Source organism: Pleurodeles waltl, chromosome 12, assembly GCF_031143425.1.
Source record: "Pleurodeles waltl isolate 20211129_DDA chromosome 12, aPleWal1.hap1.20221129, whole genome shotgun sequence".
In the NCBI taxonomy this organism is placed as follows: Eukaryota; Metazoa; Chordata; class Amphibia; order Caudata; family Salamandridae; genus Pleurodeles; species Pleurodeles waltl.
The window spans coordinates 663,499,351-663,513,053 of record NC_090451.1 but is presented as its reverse complement, the minus strand read 5'-3'; the positions used below and the strand labels follow the sequence as shown (position 1 = coordinate 663,513,053).

Here is a 13,703-nt window from a genome sequence, read left to right as displayed (position 1 = left end):
ATGCATCCCTGGCTTGGCCCAAATGGGACTTTCTGCAACCCATCCTGGCACAGAAGCCAAAACCTCATGAGTCACAAACCTCTGCTAGGGGTAAGAGTAGATCACGACAGGTAGAGGGCTATATATTTTTTTCTGAACCGGACATCACGGTGTGTCTCGGGTGTTACGACACTGCCGGTGAGCTAGCTGAGCGGGTTAAGCGCGCGCAGTACAGATGTGCATATAAACTGCTAAGTGGCTTGTTCGAGCCCCCTGGGGGCTACTTCCCGATTGGCTAAAAACCTGATGAAAGATTTGTGTATGTCATTCTTCCAAGGTCGATAAAATTAGTATAACTGCGTTTGCTAGTGTGACCAGTTATAGTAATTAGCCAATAAGTAATAGAGGGTGTGACGTGTCCTGGAAATGGTGAAAACGATTGTTTTGCTATGTCACGTACTCATTCAAACATTCTCCGGATTTTTTGGGGGGAGGGGTCTTTTATTCATTCTGCTATTTCACGGTGGAAGCTGGAGGAACACAAGCTGGCAAATGTCTGGCAAGCAGATTCGCATCTAGCCATCTGCTCCTTGGTGTGAGGCGGAGACTTCCAATCAGGGAAGGAACCGAGGATGGGGAGGGGCGGGAAGAGGGCGCACAGAGGGAGGTGGGGCAGAGGAGGCTCCAGGGTGGGGCTGACCTTATTCTGACTGCCCTCCCCCATCCTATGCTGTCCTTGAAGAATCTCCTCTGGGAAGGTGCCCTGTCACCTGGGAGAGAGATGGGAGGGTGTATCTTTGGCATGGAGAGTGAAAGGAAGGGGGGGGGGGGGGCGGACAGAGAAGCAGATGCTTCTGGATGAGGTGGCCCTGCCTAAATGAAGAGACCCCTTTCATGAAGGTGCCCTCTCACCTGGGATGGAGGGAGGAGACTCTGCGGTACAGGCTGAAACTGACCCTGTGTCTGAATGAGAGAGAGAGAGAAACTGAACTGACCTTCCGTCTGAATTATTATATAGGTGGCAAGGGGGAGTTAATACCCCTTCATGACGGTGGCCTCTGACCTGAGTGTGCATGTGTCTGTGGGGGGCACATACGGTGACATTTAGGCACATCTTTATACTTTTTTTGCGCCGCATTTGTGCCGCTTTGTGACGCAAAAGTGGCGCAAATTTACAAAATACAATTGCGGCGCTAAAAAAGTATAAATATGGGACTTAAAGTCATCGAGGCAAAGGAGAGGTAATGCCCCTTCTTGAAGGTGGCCTCTCACCTGCGAGTGTGTGTGGGAGGAATACGGGCATAATTAGGCCCATATTTATACTTTTCGACAAAAATCTGTGCTAGCGCAGATTTGCGTCAAAAAAGTTTAACGCCGCCTAACACCATTCCAATGCGCCAGCCGGGCGCCTTATTTATGGAATGAGGGTAGCCGGCGCTGCAGCCTGGTTAGCGTCAAAATAAATTACAGTAACCGTGCAGCGAAGGGAAGACTGGGGGTTGTGCGCCAAAGAATGGTACAAGTCAGGTTTGAGTCAAAAATATTGGCTCTAACCTGACTAGCACCATTTTTTGACGCACAACCCCCTGGGAAATGACTCCTGTCTTAGCAAAGGCTGGAGTCATGCCCCACTGCCCAATGTCCATGCCCAGGGGACTTCTGTCCCCTGGGCATGGCCATTGGGCACAGTGGTATGTTAGGGGGCCCAAGTTAGGCCCCCCTATGCCACTAAAAAAAAAAAAAAAAAACTTACCTGTACTTATCTGCACTCACCATGGATGGGTCCCCCCATCCATGGGTGTCCTCCAGGGGTGGGTGAGGGTGGCAGGGGGTGTCACTGGGTGCAGGGAAGGGCACCTGTGGACTGCTTCCATGGTCTCCCCCCATGGAAATGAGCCCACAGGTCCCTTAACGCCTGCCTTGACCCAGGTGTTAAAAAAAAAATCCGTCTGGGCGCCATGTTTTAAGGCCCACCTCCTCCTGTGCGTCATTTTGACATCAGAGGATAAATAAGGCGCACATGCCTTAGAGTCATTTTTTGCACGGGAACGCCTACCGTGCATGTCATGAGCGCAAGGTAGGTTTTCACATCCAAAAAATGGCGCACACTCCATTACTTTGGCGCTAGACGGGTCTAGCGCCAAAGTATAAATATGGAGTTAAGTTTTCTCTGAATTTGCGTCAAAATAAATGACGCAAATCCGGCGCAAACAGAGCATAGATATGGGCCTTAGAGTTGTGAGGGCAAGGAGGAGGTAACAGAGAAGTTGACTCTCCTGTTATGACGAACCTTGTCCTCCCCCCACCTAATGAAGATACCCTTTCAATAAAGGTGCCCACTACCCTTGTGGTGAGCAGTCCAAAGGAGGGGTAGCTGGAGGGGTGTCTGAGGGCGCCAAATGGTGCCTTCTCACCTTGAGGTGGGGTGTATTGGAGCAAGGGCGAAGGTATCAATAATGCAGCTGGTGCGGAGGCTTCGGAGCCCACAGGAACGAGGGGTCCATTGCACCCCAATTTATAGCTTTTACTTGGGTTGGGGCATTTTCTTTGCTTGCATTTGACCTCATGCTACCCTTGCTAGACCTTTGTGCTGCAGGAAGGGGTGCTGGGGCAGAGACACGGCCTACGTCAGGGAACCCGCCCTTCCCTCTCATTGTCCCGTCACCCCCCCATGCATTTGATAGTAAACCATCTAAAACCTGTACCCAGGGGCACGAAATAATACGATTTTGCAGCAGCAGCGTTTCCCGCCGTAATTATGTATTTGCCACATATTCCATTATCTGCTGCTTTTACCGATGAACATGGTTTCTAACTCAAACGGATCAAAAGTTACTAAATAAAAAAGCGTCCACACGTGTTGCCGTGCAGTGGAAAGCCCTTTGCAAACATTGAGCGGCCATATTTCTGTTACCTATTGCTGTATTTGGGAGTTAAACTATTACTAACGGGGTGAAACCTTTGCCCAGGCAGAGTTAGTATGTGTAAAAATGATAAAATAATGAAGCAGTACTATCAAAAGATGCGCAGCATTACGCCTTTGCCTTTCGTTGCTGTCTAATGTGATCCTCTGTGCCGCATAATTTGATCATCCACTGCCACATAATTCCAGTGGCCCCCGACCATACATTTAAGCGTGGATGTATTGGCGGAGTTATGAATGGGTGCGAGGAGAGGTAGGGCAAGGTGGGCGACCTGGATGAGGCTTAATATCACTCTCACCCACTCCACATAACTCGCCGTCATTGCGAAAATCAAAGCTTCCATACTTGTGGACGGGGTGCATGAAAGGAGGAAGGATGCTGACAGACTCCTCCATCTTACCCCCTCCCTGAACCCCAGAGTATCGTCCCTGCCCCAACTTGTTGGAATGGGAGACATTAGAGAATCAAATTATCGCCTTACGGCTGGCAAGCCTGCAGCCCAGGCGCAGATCCAGGGCCGTCTCTTGGTATAATTACCAAAAAAAGAAGGTTGAATAGCGCCATGCTCTGTCGAGGCTAGAATGAGAGAAGGGTGTTGATTGGCGGGCTGAAGGTGTGAGATGAGTGCTTCACTGGTTGCAAAATAGCACCGTGCCTTAAATCGTCTGCTGAACACATCTTCATACCACGTGCAGTTCACAGGTTTAAAGCCCCACAGGGATGACTCAGCCTTTTATCCTTCTGAAGATCTGCGGGCTAAATCCCCCAAAAGCGCTGCAAGAACTAAAACAGATTGTGACGCTGGAAACACATCCTTAAATATTTTCAAGGGTGAGGGGTGTACTACTAGACAGCCCCTGTGTGCTCCCCTCGACCCTGATTTAGGATTAACAAAAGGCATATGCTGTGTTGAGTCATGAAGGAGAGATGCGGGCTAGTTTCGGAGATGTGGGCTAGTGAGACAGAAGAGTGAGAGAAATGCTGTATGGCCGTTCTGTTGCCTTATGGAGTAAGGACTGCTAAGTAGTGAAAATGTGATTTAGGGGCATATTTATACTCCGTTTGTGCCGGATTTGCGTCGTTTTTTTTACGCAAATTTGACGCAAAACGAACTCCATATTTATACTCTGGCGTTAGACGTGTCTAGCGCCAAAGTCCATGGAGTTTGCGTCATTTTTTAGCGTGGACACCTACTTTGCGTTAATGATATGCAAGGTAGGCGTTCCCGTCTAAAAAATTGACTCCGAGGCATGTGCGCCGTATTTACACTCCCGGGCAAAAATCACGCCCGGGAGTGGGCGGGTCAAAAAAAATGACGTCCAGCCGCTTTTGCGTCGGTTTTTAGCGCCTGGTCAGGGCAGGCGTTAAGGGACCTGTGGGCTCGGAAGGAGCCCAGAGGTGCCCTCCCATGCTCCCAGGGACCCCCCCTGTCACCCTTGCCCACCCTAGGAGGACGCCTAAGGATGGAGGGACCCATCCCAGGGAACATAAAGTAAGTTCAGGTAAGTAATTTTTTTTTTTTTTGTGGCATAGGGGGGCCTGATTTGTGCCCCCCTACATGCCACTATGCCCAATGACCATGCCCAGGGGACAGAAGTCCCCTGGGCATGGCCATTGGGCAAGGGGGCATGACTCCTGTCTTTGCTAAGACAGGAGTCATTTCAATGGGGGTTGGGAGTCAAAAAAAATGGCGCAAATCGGGTTGAGGCGAAAATTTTGCCTCAGCCTGACTTGCCCCATTTTTTGGCGCCCAAGCTCCATATTCCCCTATGCCGGCGCTGCCTGGTGTACGTCATTTTTTTTCACGCACACCAGGCAGCTCCGCCGGCTAACGCCGGCTAACGTCATTGAATAAATACGGCGCCCGCATGGCGCTTCAGAATGGCGTTAGCCGGCGTTAGATTTTTTGACGCACAACTGCGTTGGCGCAGTTGTGCGTCAAAAAGTATAAATATGGCCCATAGTGTCAAATATGTGGTACTTGAATGAGGTTAAGTGTGGAAGATATAGTTGCAGATGGTTGGTCCAGTAAAAAGAAATATGGTCTGGAGGAGATGTGCCCCCTGTGGATTAGATCTAGTGTGCTGGTGGACATGGTTTTTAGTGGTTTATCTATAGTATTTTGGCATAGATGTGGCCTAACAACGGAGATCTGACCTAACGTATGAGATGTCTAATGGTGGAGCCAAATTGTCATGCAGCTGGGTTCCAGTGGCGTTGATTTGGTCTAACAGGAGAATGTTATTTAATGCATGGAATGTTGTCTAATGTGGGATACAGGATGTGGTCTAATGGTGGAAATGTGACTTCATACATGAGATGCTATCTAATGGTGGAAATGCGGTACGGTGTAGTTGTGATCTGGAGGTGGAGTTTTGGCCTAGCTAAGCAGATTTTGTCTAAAGATGGAGGTATGGTCTCGAGGAGGACATTAAACCTTGTGGTGATGTTATATAGTGATGGAGGTGTGTTCTGGTGGTGCTGCGTTGGGAATAATTTTATAGTGACAGAAATCTAGTCTAATGATGATCTATGGTCTAGTGGAGTGGTTGTGGTCTACTGAGGAAATATGGTCATGTCAAGGTGTGGTCCATTAGATTAAGTGTGATCTATTGATGAACATCTAGTTTAGCGAAGGCAGTGTGTTCTACTGGTGAGGGTGAGGTCCTGAAATAGCAGGAAGATGTAGTGTAGTAGTAGGATGGTGATCCTGTGAAGGAAAAGTTGTGTAGTGACAAAGCTGTATTTTCACGGAAGTGGTACGATCTTGTGATGGAGACAATGTCTAGCTAGGACGATGTGGTCTTGTGGTAGATTCTAGAGATAGAAACATAGTCTTCAGGAAGGGATGTGGTCTATTTGTGATGGTTGGCACCGTGAAGAATTATTGACCTACTGGTGTGTGAACTTCTAATGGATATGTGGTCTAGTAGTGGAGGCATGGGCCTGTGGATGAAAAGTGGTGTAGTGTTGGCATTATAGTTTAGGTATTGTGATCACCTGGTGGTGTGGCCCTGTGGGGTAGATGTGGTCTAGTAACACTGATGTGGACTAATGATGGAGATGTGGACAGTGGAGGAGATTTGGTGAAGTTACGGAGATGTAATCCAGTGGTATAGGTGTGGTCCTGTGGAGTAGATGTGGTCTAATGATGGAAGTGAGGTCTTGTGGAGGCACTGTGATCTAATAGTGAAAGTGAGGTCTTGTGGAGGAGCCGTGGTCTAATGGTGGGAGTGAGTTGTTGTGGAGGAGGTGTGGTTTAGTGGTAGAGGTGTGATCCTGTGGCTGGGATATAATCCTGTGGATATGTGGGGTAGTCACAGAAGTCTGGTCTAGTGACAAATATATTCTAGCGGATGAGTTTGGTGTAGTAGTGATGTCTTCTAGAGGTGAATTATGGTTCTTTGGGGCAGCTGTCGTCTAGGTGTTGAGATGTGGTTTAGTGACAGATGTGTGGCCGAAAGATGGAGATATGGACTAGTGAAAGGAAATTTGGTCTGTGGGTTGAGGGGTGATCTATGTATGACAAGTGGTTCAATTGTGAGAATAAGGCTTATTGGAGGAAATGTTGTCTAGTGTTAGAGTTGAGGTCTTCTGTTGGTGCGACAGCCACTTGGAGAAATGGCTTTGTGACAGTGCTATGGCATAGTGGCTGCAGGTGGTGTGGTTTAATGTTGGTGGCATACACCTGTGGATGGTGTGTGGTCTAGTCAGTCAGGTGTAGTACACTGATGGTGATGCGATCCTTGGGTGGACGTGTGGTTCTATGGAGACTATCCGATCTAGTGGCACCAATGTGGTATAACGATGGAGATGTGGTCTCTTGGTGCTGGTGTAGTCCAGCGGAAGATGTGGTTTAGTGATGGAAATGTAGTTTAGTGGAGAGGATCTCATGTGGTGGTGCACATGCTGTGGTATAGCGATAGTGAATATGTTGTCTATTGGTTTGGGCTTTCTTTGTGGGACCAGAAAACATGAGTTGCAACCCAGACTTTCCATGCTATGTGTGATCCTGGGCAAATCACTTCATCTCCCTCTGTATCTGATATTCCTTATTGGAAAAACGAAAGATTTTGCAAATGGTCCGGATGATAGCTTCATGTCCTTAACATGAAATGTGCAGTTTGCATTCGTTCCCCTTACCTGAAATCGCTGTAGGGGTGTATAATCCAGAATCCCGCCGATTTCACCCTTTGCTGCTCGATTTCCACGGCTTTGTGGCTGCCGAACATGCGCAGGGAGAACTTGTTGATGGCTGGCTGCAGCATGGCCCCGAACTGCCTCTGCATGAAGGTGTACTGGCTGGAACTGGGATCCTCCAAGTCCGGCAGGATCTGCTCGCCCGCCTCGGACTTCTGCTCGCCGGTGTGCTTCTCCAGCGAGGCCTGAGCCGGCGAGGAGACCCCCGAGGCCGGCTCGGCTTGGCCCAGGCTGCCCGGGGGTGGCTGGCTGGGGCCCGAGGTGGAGCTCTTGGCGCTGGAGAGGGTGGTGGCATCCTCCGAGGGCAGGTGGGCCTCCCCGTCCACGATGGGCTGCTTGTCCCCCAGCTCGCTGTCCTGGGAGACCCTGTTGGCCAGGGAGGGCAGGCTCCCCTTGACCCTCCGGCCGTCCTTGACGAGGCTGGCCTTGCGCTGGCCTCGGTTGCCCGCCTCGGCATCCATGCCCGGCACTCGGACGCGCGCTTCCTCAGGGGGCCCTCACGTTTCCTTCAAACGCCCTTGCCCGCAGGTCCTCCCCGCCGTCTGCGGCGAGGTGCATCGTCCCCGGAGCTCCTGGAACCCGCCCAGAACCAGGAAAGCGCCCAAGTCCATTGGGGTCCACCGGCGGGCAGCCCACCCGGTGCCAGCCGCTGCGGTCTCAGTAAAGGGGCCGGTCAGGAGGGGTGCAGGAGTGCCAGGCAGCCGCACTTTCTGCCTCGCATTGGGCGCCTAGTATCTCACCTTGGCAGACACGGATCCCCGGCAGAAGCAGGCTTTAGCTGAGGTGTGCAGAACGCTGAATAATCTGACTGTAAGCCCCCTCCGGCATCCTCTTAGGGCAGGGCAGGCTGTGGCGCACCCCAGGTAGGCAGAGGTGCAGCCTCCCCGACCGCTAGGAGAGAGAGGGGATGGATGGAGACGGAAGGGATGTGCATCTCTTTGCAGCAGCGCAACGAGGAGGATGCTGGCGGCTCAGCAGCGTCAATGCTGCCCTCCAAAGGCCTGCCAGAGCATCTCTGCCGCCGCTGGTACCCAGATCTGAACAGCCTCACTGTCAGCGCTGACGGGCAGGTGTCAGGCGCTGATTTTATGGCATGCATTATGCAAATATTCCCTCGTTGAGTCGAGCAGCAGCCGAGAATTCGGAAATATAACTGGCCTTTCCTTCTTCAGAGGGGGGTAGGATAGGAGCAAAGCCCTGCCCTGCTGTATGACCAGCCATTGCACAGAACCAGTTCCAAAGCAATATTTGGCTATTGATGATTAGAACATGGGATGGTGCGAGCTCCATGTAAGAAAATGAGTGCCTGAATGGCTGGTACACACCTTCTGATCCAAAATGTTGTCCCTTTTTATCTCCCTGTTTCATTCAGTACATTCTTCCCTCAATTGGTGGAATGCTACAATGGAACACAGCTACCAAGTTTTCAGGTCTGTGTGTGATGTGCTTCTCCAGTCCAAGTTCTTTCCCTTTGAATTCTGGGACTTGTAGTCTTGTTTCACAGTGGAATAAAGCCGACTACAAGCCGTAGAATTCAATGAAAAATACTTGGATTGCAGCATCACATCATGCATGGACCTGGGCTGATAGAATTATTGTAGCCCACTGCCAATGGTTATATCGATTGTTCAATACCTTAACCGCTACAGCTCAGCCTAGAATCAGAGAAACGGTACTGAACAAACGCCTGAGGCAGAAGGGCTTTAATGCTATTAGAGCATTCCACCAACCGAGTATGAGCAGCGTCAGGATTGGCTGGGAGCCCAGAGATAGCTTACTGCGCATGTGTGTTTGGCCGGTCAAACACACATACCTTCTGAGGGGGCCCTGTGGCCCTGTCCTTTTACCAAAAACGATAATAAACAGTTTATTATCGTTTTTTTGGTAAAAGCTTTGCAGCTGCAGCTGCTGCGTGGGGGGGGGGCATTGCTTTTCCACCCTAATTGAGGATTCGCCCCTGTATATCAGCATCTTTTCGAGCGACAAACGATAAGAATAAGCTGTAATTAGTATCATAACTATACTGCATTTAAAATGCTGCCAAGTATAAATGGGTTAAACCAGTGCTTAATTTGAGCTGGTGTTACGACTCTGTCGTCCTATTTCTAGGGGATGCTCTAAGGGGACTGTCAGAAGCCTGGGAATCACCTTGAACGCTTATATAGAGTCCCTTGCTGACTCCTGTTTGTTTCTCTTTTCGCCATGGTATGCTTTTGTGGTATTTACATTTGCTTCCTGGGACTGCAAATCCCATAATGCACCGCCTGGTAGTCAGGAAAGCCTGGATTCTGTTTTACATTGTTTTCTATGGGAGAAATCCAGTTGCTCCTTTTCACCGGATCCTCTCCTCCAGGACTTGTGAGTGTCTGAAACTACACACACCTGAGACCTCTCTCCTAGTCATGTGATTCCACCTGAGGTTTTCTGCAGCTTGGAACTGTTTATAAGAAGCCATTTCCTCAAGATCCTTTGTCGTGCATTGGAGTTCGATTCCCTTATGTTACAGACCCCTATTCGGATGGTGTTGTAGTCTTGTTCCTATTCCTGTTCTGTTCCAGCTTGAACCTGTTTCCTGTTTCTCTGCCCAGCTCTGATTGTTCCAGCCAGAGTCTGCTCCCTATCTCTTAGCCTTGTACCTGTTTGTTTCTTCCAGAACCTGCTCCCTGTTTCTCTGTCCTGCTCCTACCTTGTTTCAGCCTGAACTTGCTTTCTGTTTCCCAGTCCTGTTTTCTGCTTATTCCTACTCTCTGTATTCCAGCCCTGTCCTTGTTTGTTCCAGCCAGAGCCTGCTCTCTGTTTCCCAGTCCTGTCTCTGTTTGTTCCAGCCAGAAGTTTGTGCCCTGTTTTCCAGTCCTAGTCCTGCCTTTGCTTCAGCCTGAGCCTGTTCCCAGTTCCTGCCTCTTAGTTTGTTCCTTCTGTTTACGTTTACTCTCGGTATTTGTGTCTGGTAAGTGTTCTATCAGTCTTCACCAGTGTATAAGTGTTCTCCTTTGCACTGGGGTTGGCTCCTGGTTTCCAGGAGGCGATTCCAGCCCCTATCCTTGGCTAGTGTTATACGTTGTCTTTCGTGCCTAACAGTGACAGTGTGCTATTGCTGTTTTTTCCAGGAATTGCCATTGTGTTTCCAGCTGGACCCAAAAGAGCGTGTCTTTGTGTATGTAAGTACTATCCTTGTTTGTGCTCTAGTGTCCAGCGACAGAATCACTTCTGCTGCCACCTTTCTATGGGGATGGCTGGGTGACTATCTGTAAGAGCAAACTGCACAGAGGCATTGACATTCCCTGTCATTGTGGGAGGTTCTGTGCCCTACTCTGTGTACAGCCCCGGAGTGTTTGTCCAATAGTAATCCGTTTCCTGTTTGTTCACACAAGGGTTGCTCTGCTTTTACTTTCCTGTTTCCTGTGCCTGTCCATAGCTGTCCTTTCCCGTGTATGCCTTTAGCTGCTCTTCTACCCCAATACACTACCTCTTTAGGATATTCGGTGACCTCAAGGGGTGTCCCAACCAGAGTCCTGCTCAGACCCGCCTGAAACCGTGACAGAATGCACAAACCAAAAATTGCAAGCTTCCCAGGCAGCAAAGGCACACTCAGACCTACAATGTTTTCCTATCATGTTAAGACACCTCTTTCTATACCTATGCATTCTCTGAAGACCTCTAAAAAAGGCCTTAGTTTAAAGGATAGACTTGTTAAAGAAAATAAAAGATTGCAAATTCAGTACTACATTGCGTGGCTTGCTGATCCATCAATGTTCAGCTATTATCATATCTGTTATTATGACACCCCATCCCTGTCTGTAGAAGAATTACAAAGAAATAATGAGTTTTTGGAGATTATATTACTTCAAACAGGGGAGAATGTTCCTAATAGTGAAAGTGCTTTTGCTACCTCTGCACAAGACACTTACTCTCAAGAAAAACTGGTTAATTCCTTGCCTCATGCTAGTGCATCCCAAGTTCACTTCCAGGACTCTGCCATAACAAAGACCCTGACACTGTCCAAGAAACACACTAAGGATTCCCTTGTTTTCTAATGCGTGCTTCAGCCCATCTAGGTCAGTTTCTCAGAATTCAAAGTGCAGTGCTGACTCTTATAAAGACCTATCAATCCCTCAGAGCTTTCAAGTCAGCAGGCTAGACCCTGTAAATAAGGGATCAGTAAAGACTGTGGGATTCCTTAGTTCCACTCATACGGCTTGTGCTCTTCCCAGACTTGATGATAAAACACCAGTCTCAACCCCTAAAGGCTCTGCTAAACCCTTTTCAATTGTGAGTGGGTTTGATATCAATATAGACATACACACACTAAAAGAGCAGTTTTGGCAGATTAAAAGGCAGATGTTGGACTTCTATGATGAATATGTTGTAACATACACAAGAAATTCTTACACGTGGGCTTTTTTCATCAATGCATATTTCACTGTTGCCAGAACCAGAAATTCTGTTTATTTGTAAGGTAGAAGTAGTAACAGAGTAGCTGATGGAAACTACTGCAAGGCAATTTGAAAACCTGAAAAAAGAAAATGATCACCAGCTTTGGCTCAAAGACCAGCATGCTACTTCATGTTCCTCTCCAAAGACTACTATAGAGCAGATTTTCCCTTCTATTAATGAATGTCAAAAGACAGCTCCAGTTATAGATATATCAGCCTCTGCTTCAGACTCTCTCTTCAGCTTGTAGTTCTCCAGAGAATATCTCTGTACAGTTGACAGAATCTCTGACATCTCTGAGAGATTTGACACCTCTTGATTCAAAAGATGAATCAGAGTCTTCAGAAGGAAGTGTCTCAGCCCCTCTATCAGAACAAATAAAGCCAAAGGAAGAAGAGAGTTCTGATGCAGACTCCAATAGCCTCACCTTAAGAAACCAATATATGCCTTTACTGGGGATTAAGGGCAAATTGTGCAACAGTGTTGAAGAATCTGAATCTAGTGATGACAGTGGTTCCTGCCCTGCGGTGAACAAACCTGCAGATAGTGCTGTTCAAATGACGCACACACCAGAATTTTCAGATTGTGGGGATACTCCTGCCCTTTCAAACAATATCATAGAATTTTCAGATAATGAAGAGACAATTCCTGTTTCAAGTGAATTAATGGATTTTTCTGTTTGTGAAGAAATACCTGCAGTTACTAAGAATGTAATGGACTTCTCAGAAAGTCTAAAAATCTCTTCTGTGTCAAAGCAAACCGTGGAAATTTCAGACATGGAAGAAAGCCAGCAATCTGAAACTGAACAGCGTGTCATAAGAAATGATAGCCGTCTCCTAGAATTGGACACAGTTGCAGCCTCAACCACTGATCCTGACTTACTGTTCCCTGCCGCTGTGTATCCTGTTTCCAGCCCAACGGTTAGTGAAGAACAGATCTTTGATCTACCGGTATCTGATCTTGATGTAAAACCAGCCACACCAATGCCACCTGCTGTGTCTCTGAAATTAAAAACTCCTGAAAACCAGCACTCTGAAATAGAAGTGTTCAAGAAAGTAATGTCTCCCACCAAAATTAAAGACGTGAACTTGAATCTTGTATTCGAAGATCTGATGATAAGTACTGTACTTAGTGTTTTATTGCAAGAAACCATCATCAGTTCAAAGGCTAGATAGAGATGAAAATTTAGATAACAATGTAAAGCCAATTTCTGAAGAGTCTCCACAGAACAACCTTTTAGTAGTAACAGAGTTGAAGATCAACTACCTGTAGTAGAAACGCTTTGCAAAGAAAACATTTCTGATACCATAAATACACCACAGAGCACTTGCAATGAAGAAATCTCAGTCTTGTCTGAAGATCACCCTAAAGAATTAGCTTGTGGAACTTTTACATTTTCAGATGTTAATCCAGTTCCTAAAGACTTAAAAACTCTTGTTGCTCCTGAATTTGATACTCCGAAGTCATCCAAAACTAAAGAAAATTCTGACTTTTTCATGTTTACCCTTGAGAACACCAGTTATCCATGTCTGCAAAGTCTCTATGCTTTGCAAGCCTCAGACCACAATCAATGCAAATACTGCTGCAGAAACAGACATATCCTGCTTGTCGGAAGGTGTTACAGACCTGACAGTTACTAATACGCCAATAATCTCTTCCAAAGAAGAAAGTACTGACTAGGAAACTAATGTCCTAAAGAATACCGCCCATAATGCCATTCCAGATCTCCTTGCTCCTGAATCCACTTCACCAGAAACCAACTCCATGCACTCCTCCTCTATCAATCAAACAATACAGAGGAAGGACATCAGAGCCCATATGGGTATTAATACATGCTCTGCTCATTAGAAGATTCACCTATGGCAGGACTGAACTTATCCACCAAGGTTGGCGTTGGATTTTCTTGCTGTGGCTTTTCCTCTTCAACTTTTTTCAGCCAAAGGATTGCCTTCTCTTCTTAAGCAGACTGGTGGGGTGGGAAGTGGGGGAGGTATACTGTTACGACTGTGTCGTCCTATTTCTGGGGGGGTGCAGTAAGGGGACTGTCGGAAGCCTGGGAATCACCATGATCACTTATATAGAGTCCCTTGCTGACTCCCGTTTGTTTCTCTTTTCGCCATGGTATGTTTTTGTGGTATTACATTTGCTTCCTGGGACTGCAAATCCCAT

At 47.7% G+C, this 13,703-nt stretch overlaps 1 protein-coding gene across 1 annotated transcript in view; it reads right to left on the bottom strand.

The window, feature by feature from the left end:
* Window positions 1-7,311, bottom strand: part of HCN3 (hyperpolarization activated cyclic nucleotide gated potassium channel 3) — a 112,362-nt gene extending 105,051 nt beyond the window's left edge. The window contains exon 1 of the mRNA XM_069218439.1: window positions 7,047-7,311. Coding sequence (XP_069074540.1) covers window positions 7,047-7,192 — 146 coding nt within the window. The 5' untranslated portion in view covers window positions 7,193-7,311. The remainder of the gene's footprint in view (window positions 1-7,046) is intronic.
* Between the last annotated feature and the right edge of the window lie 6,392 nt (window positions 7,312-13,703).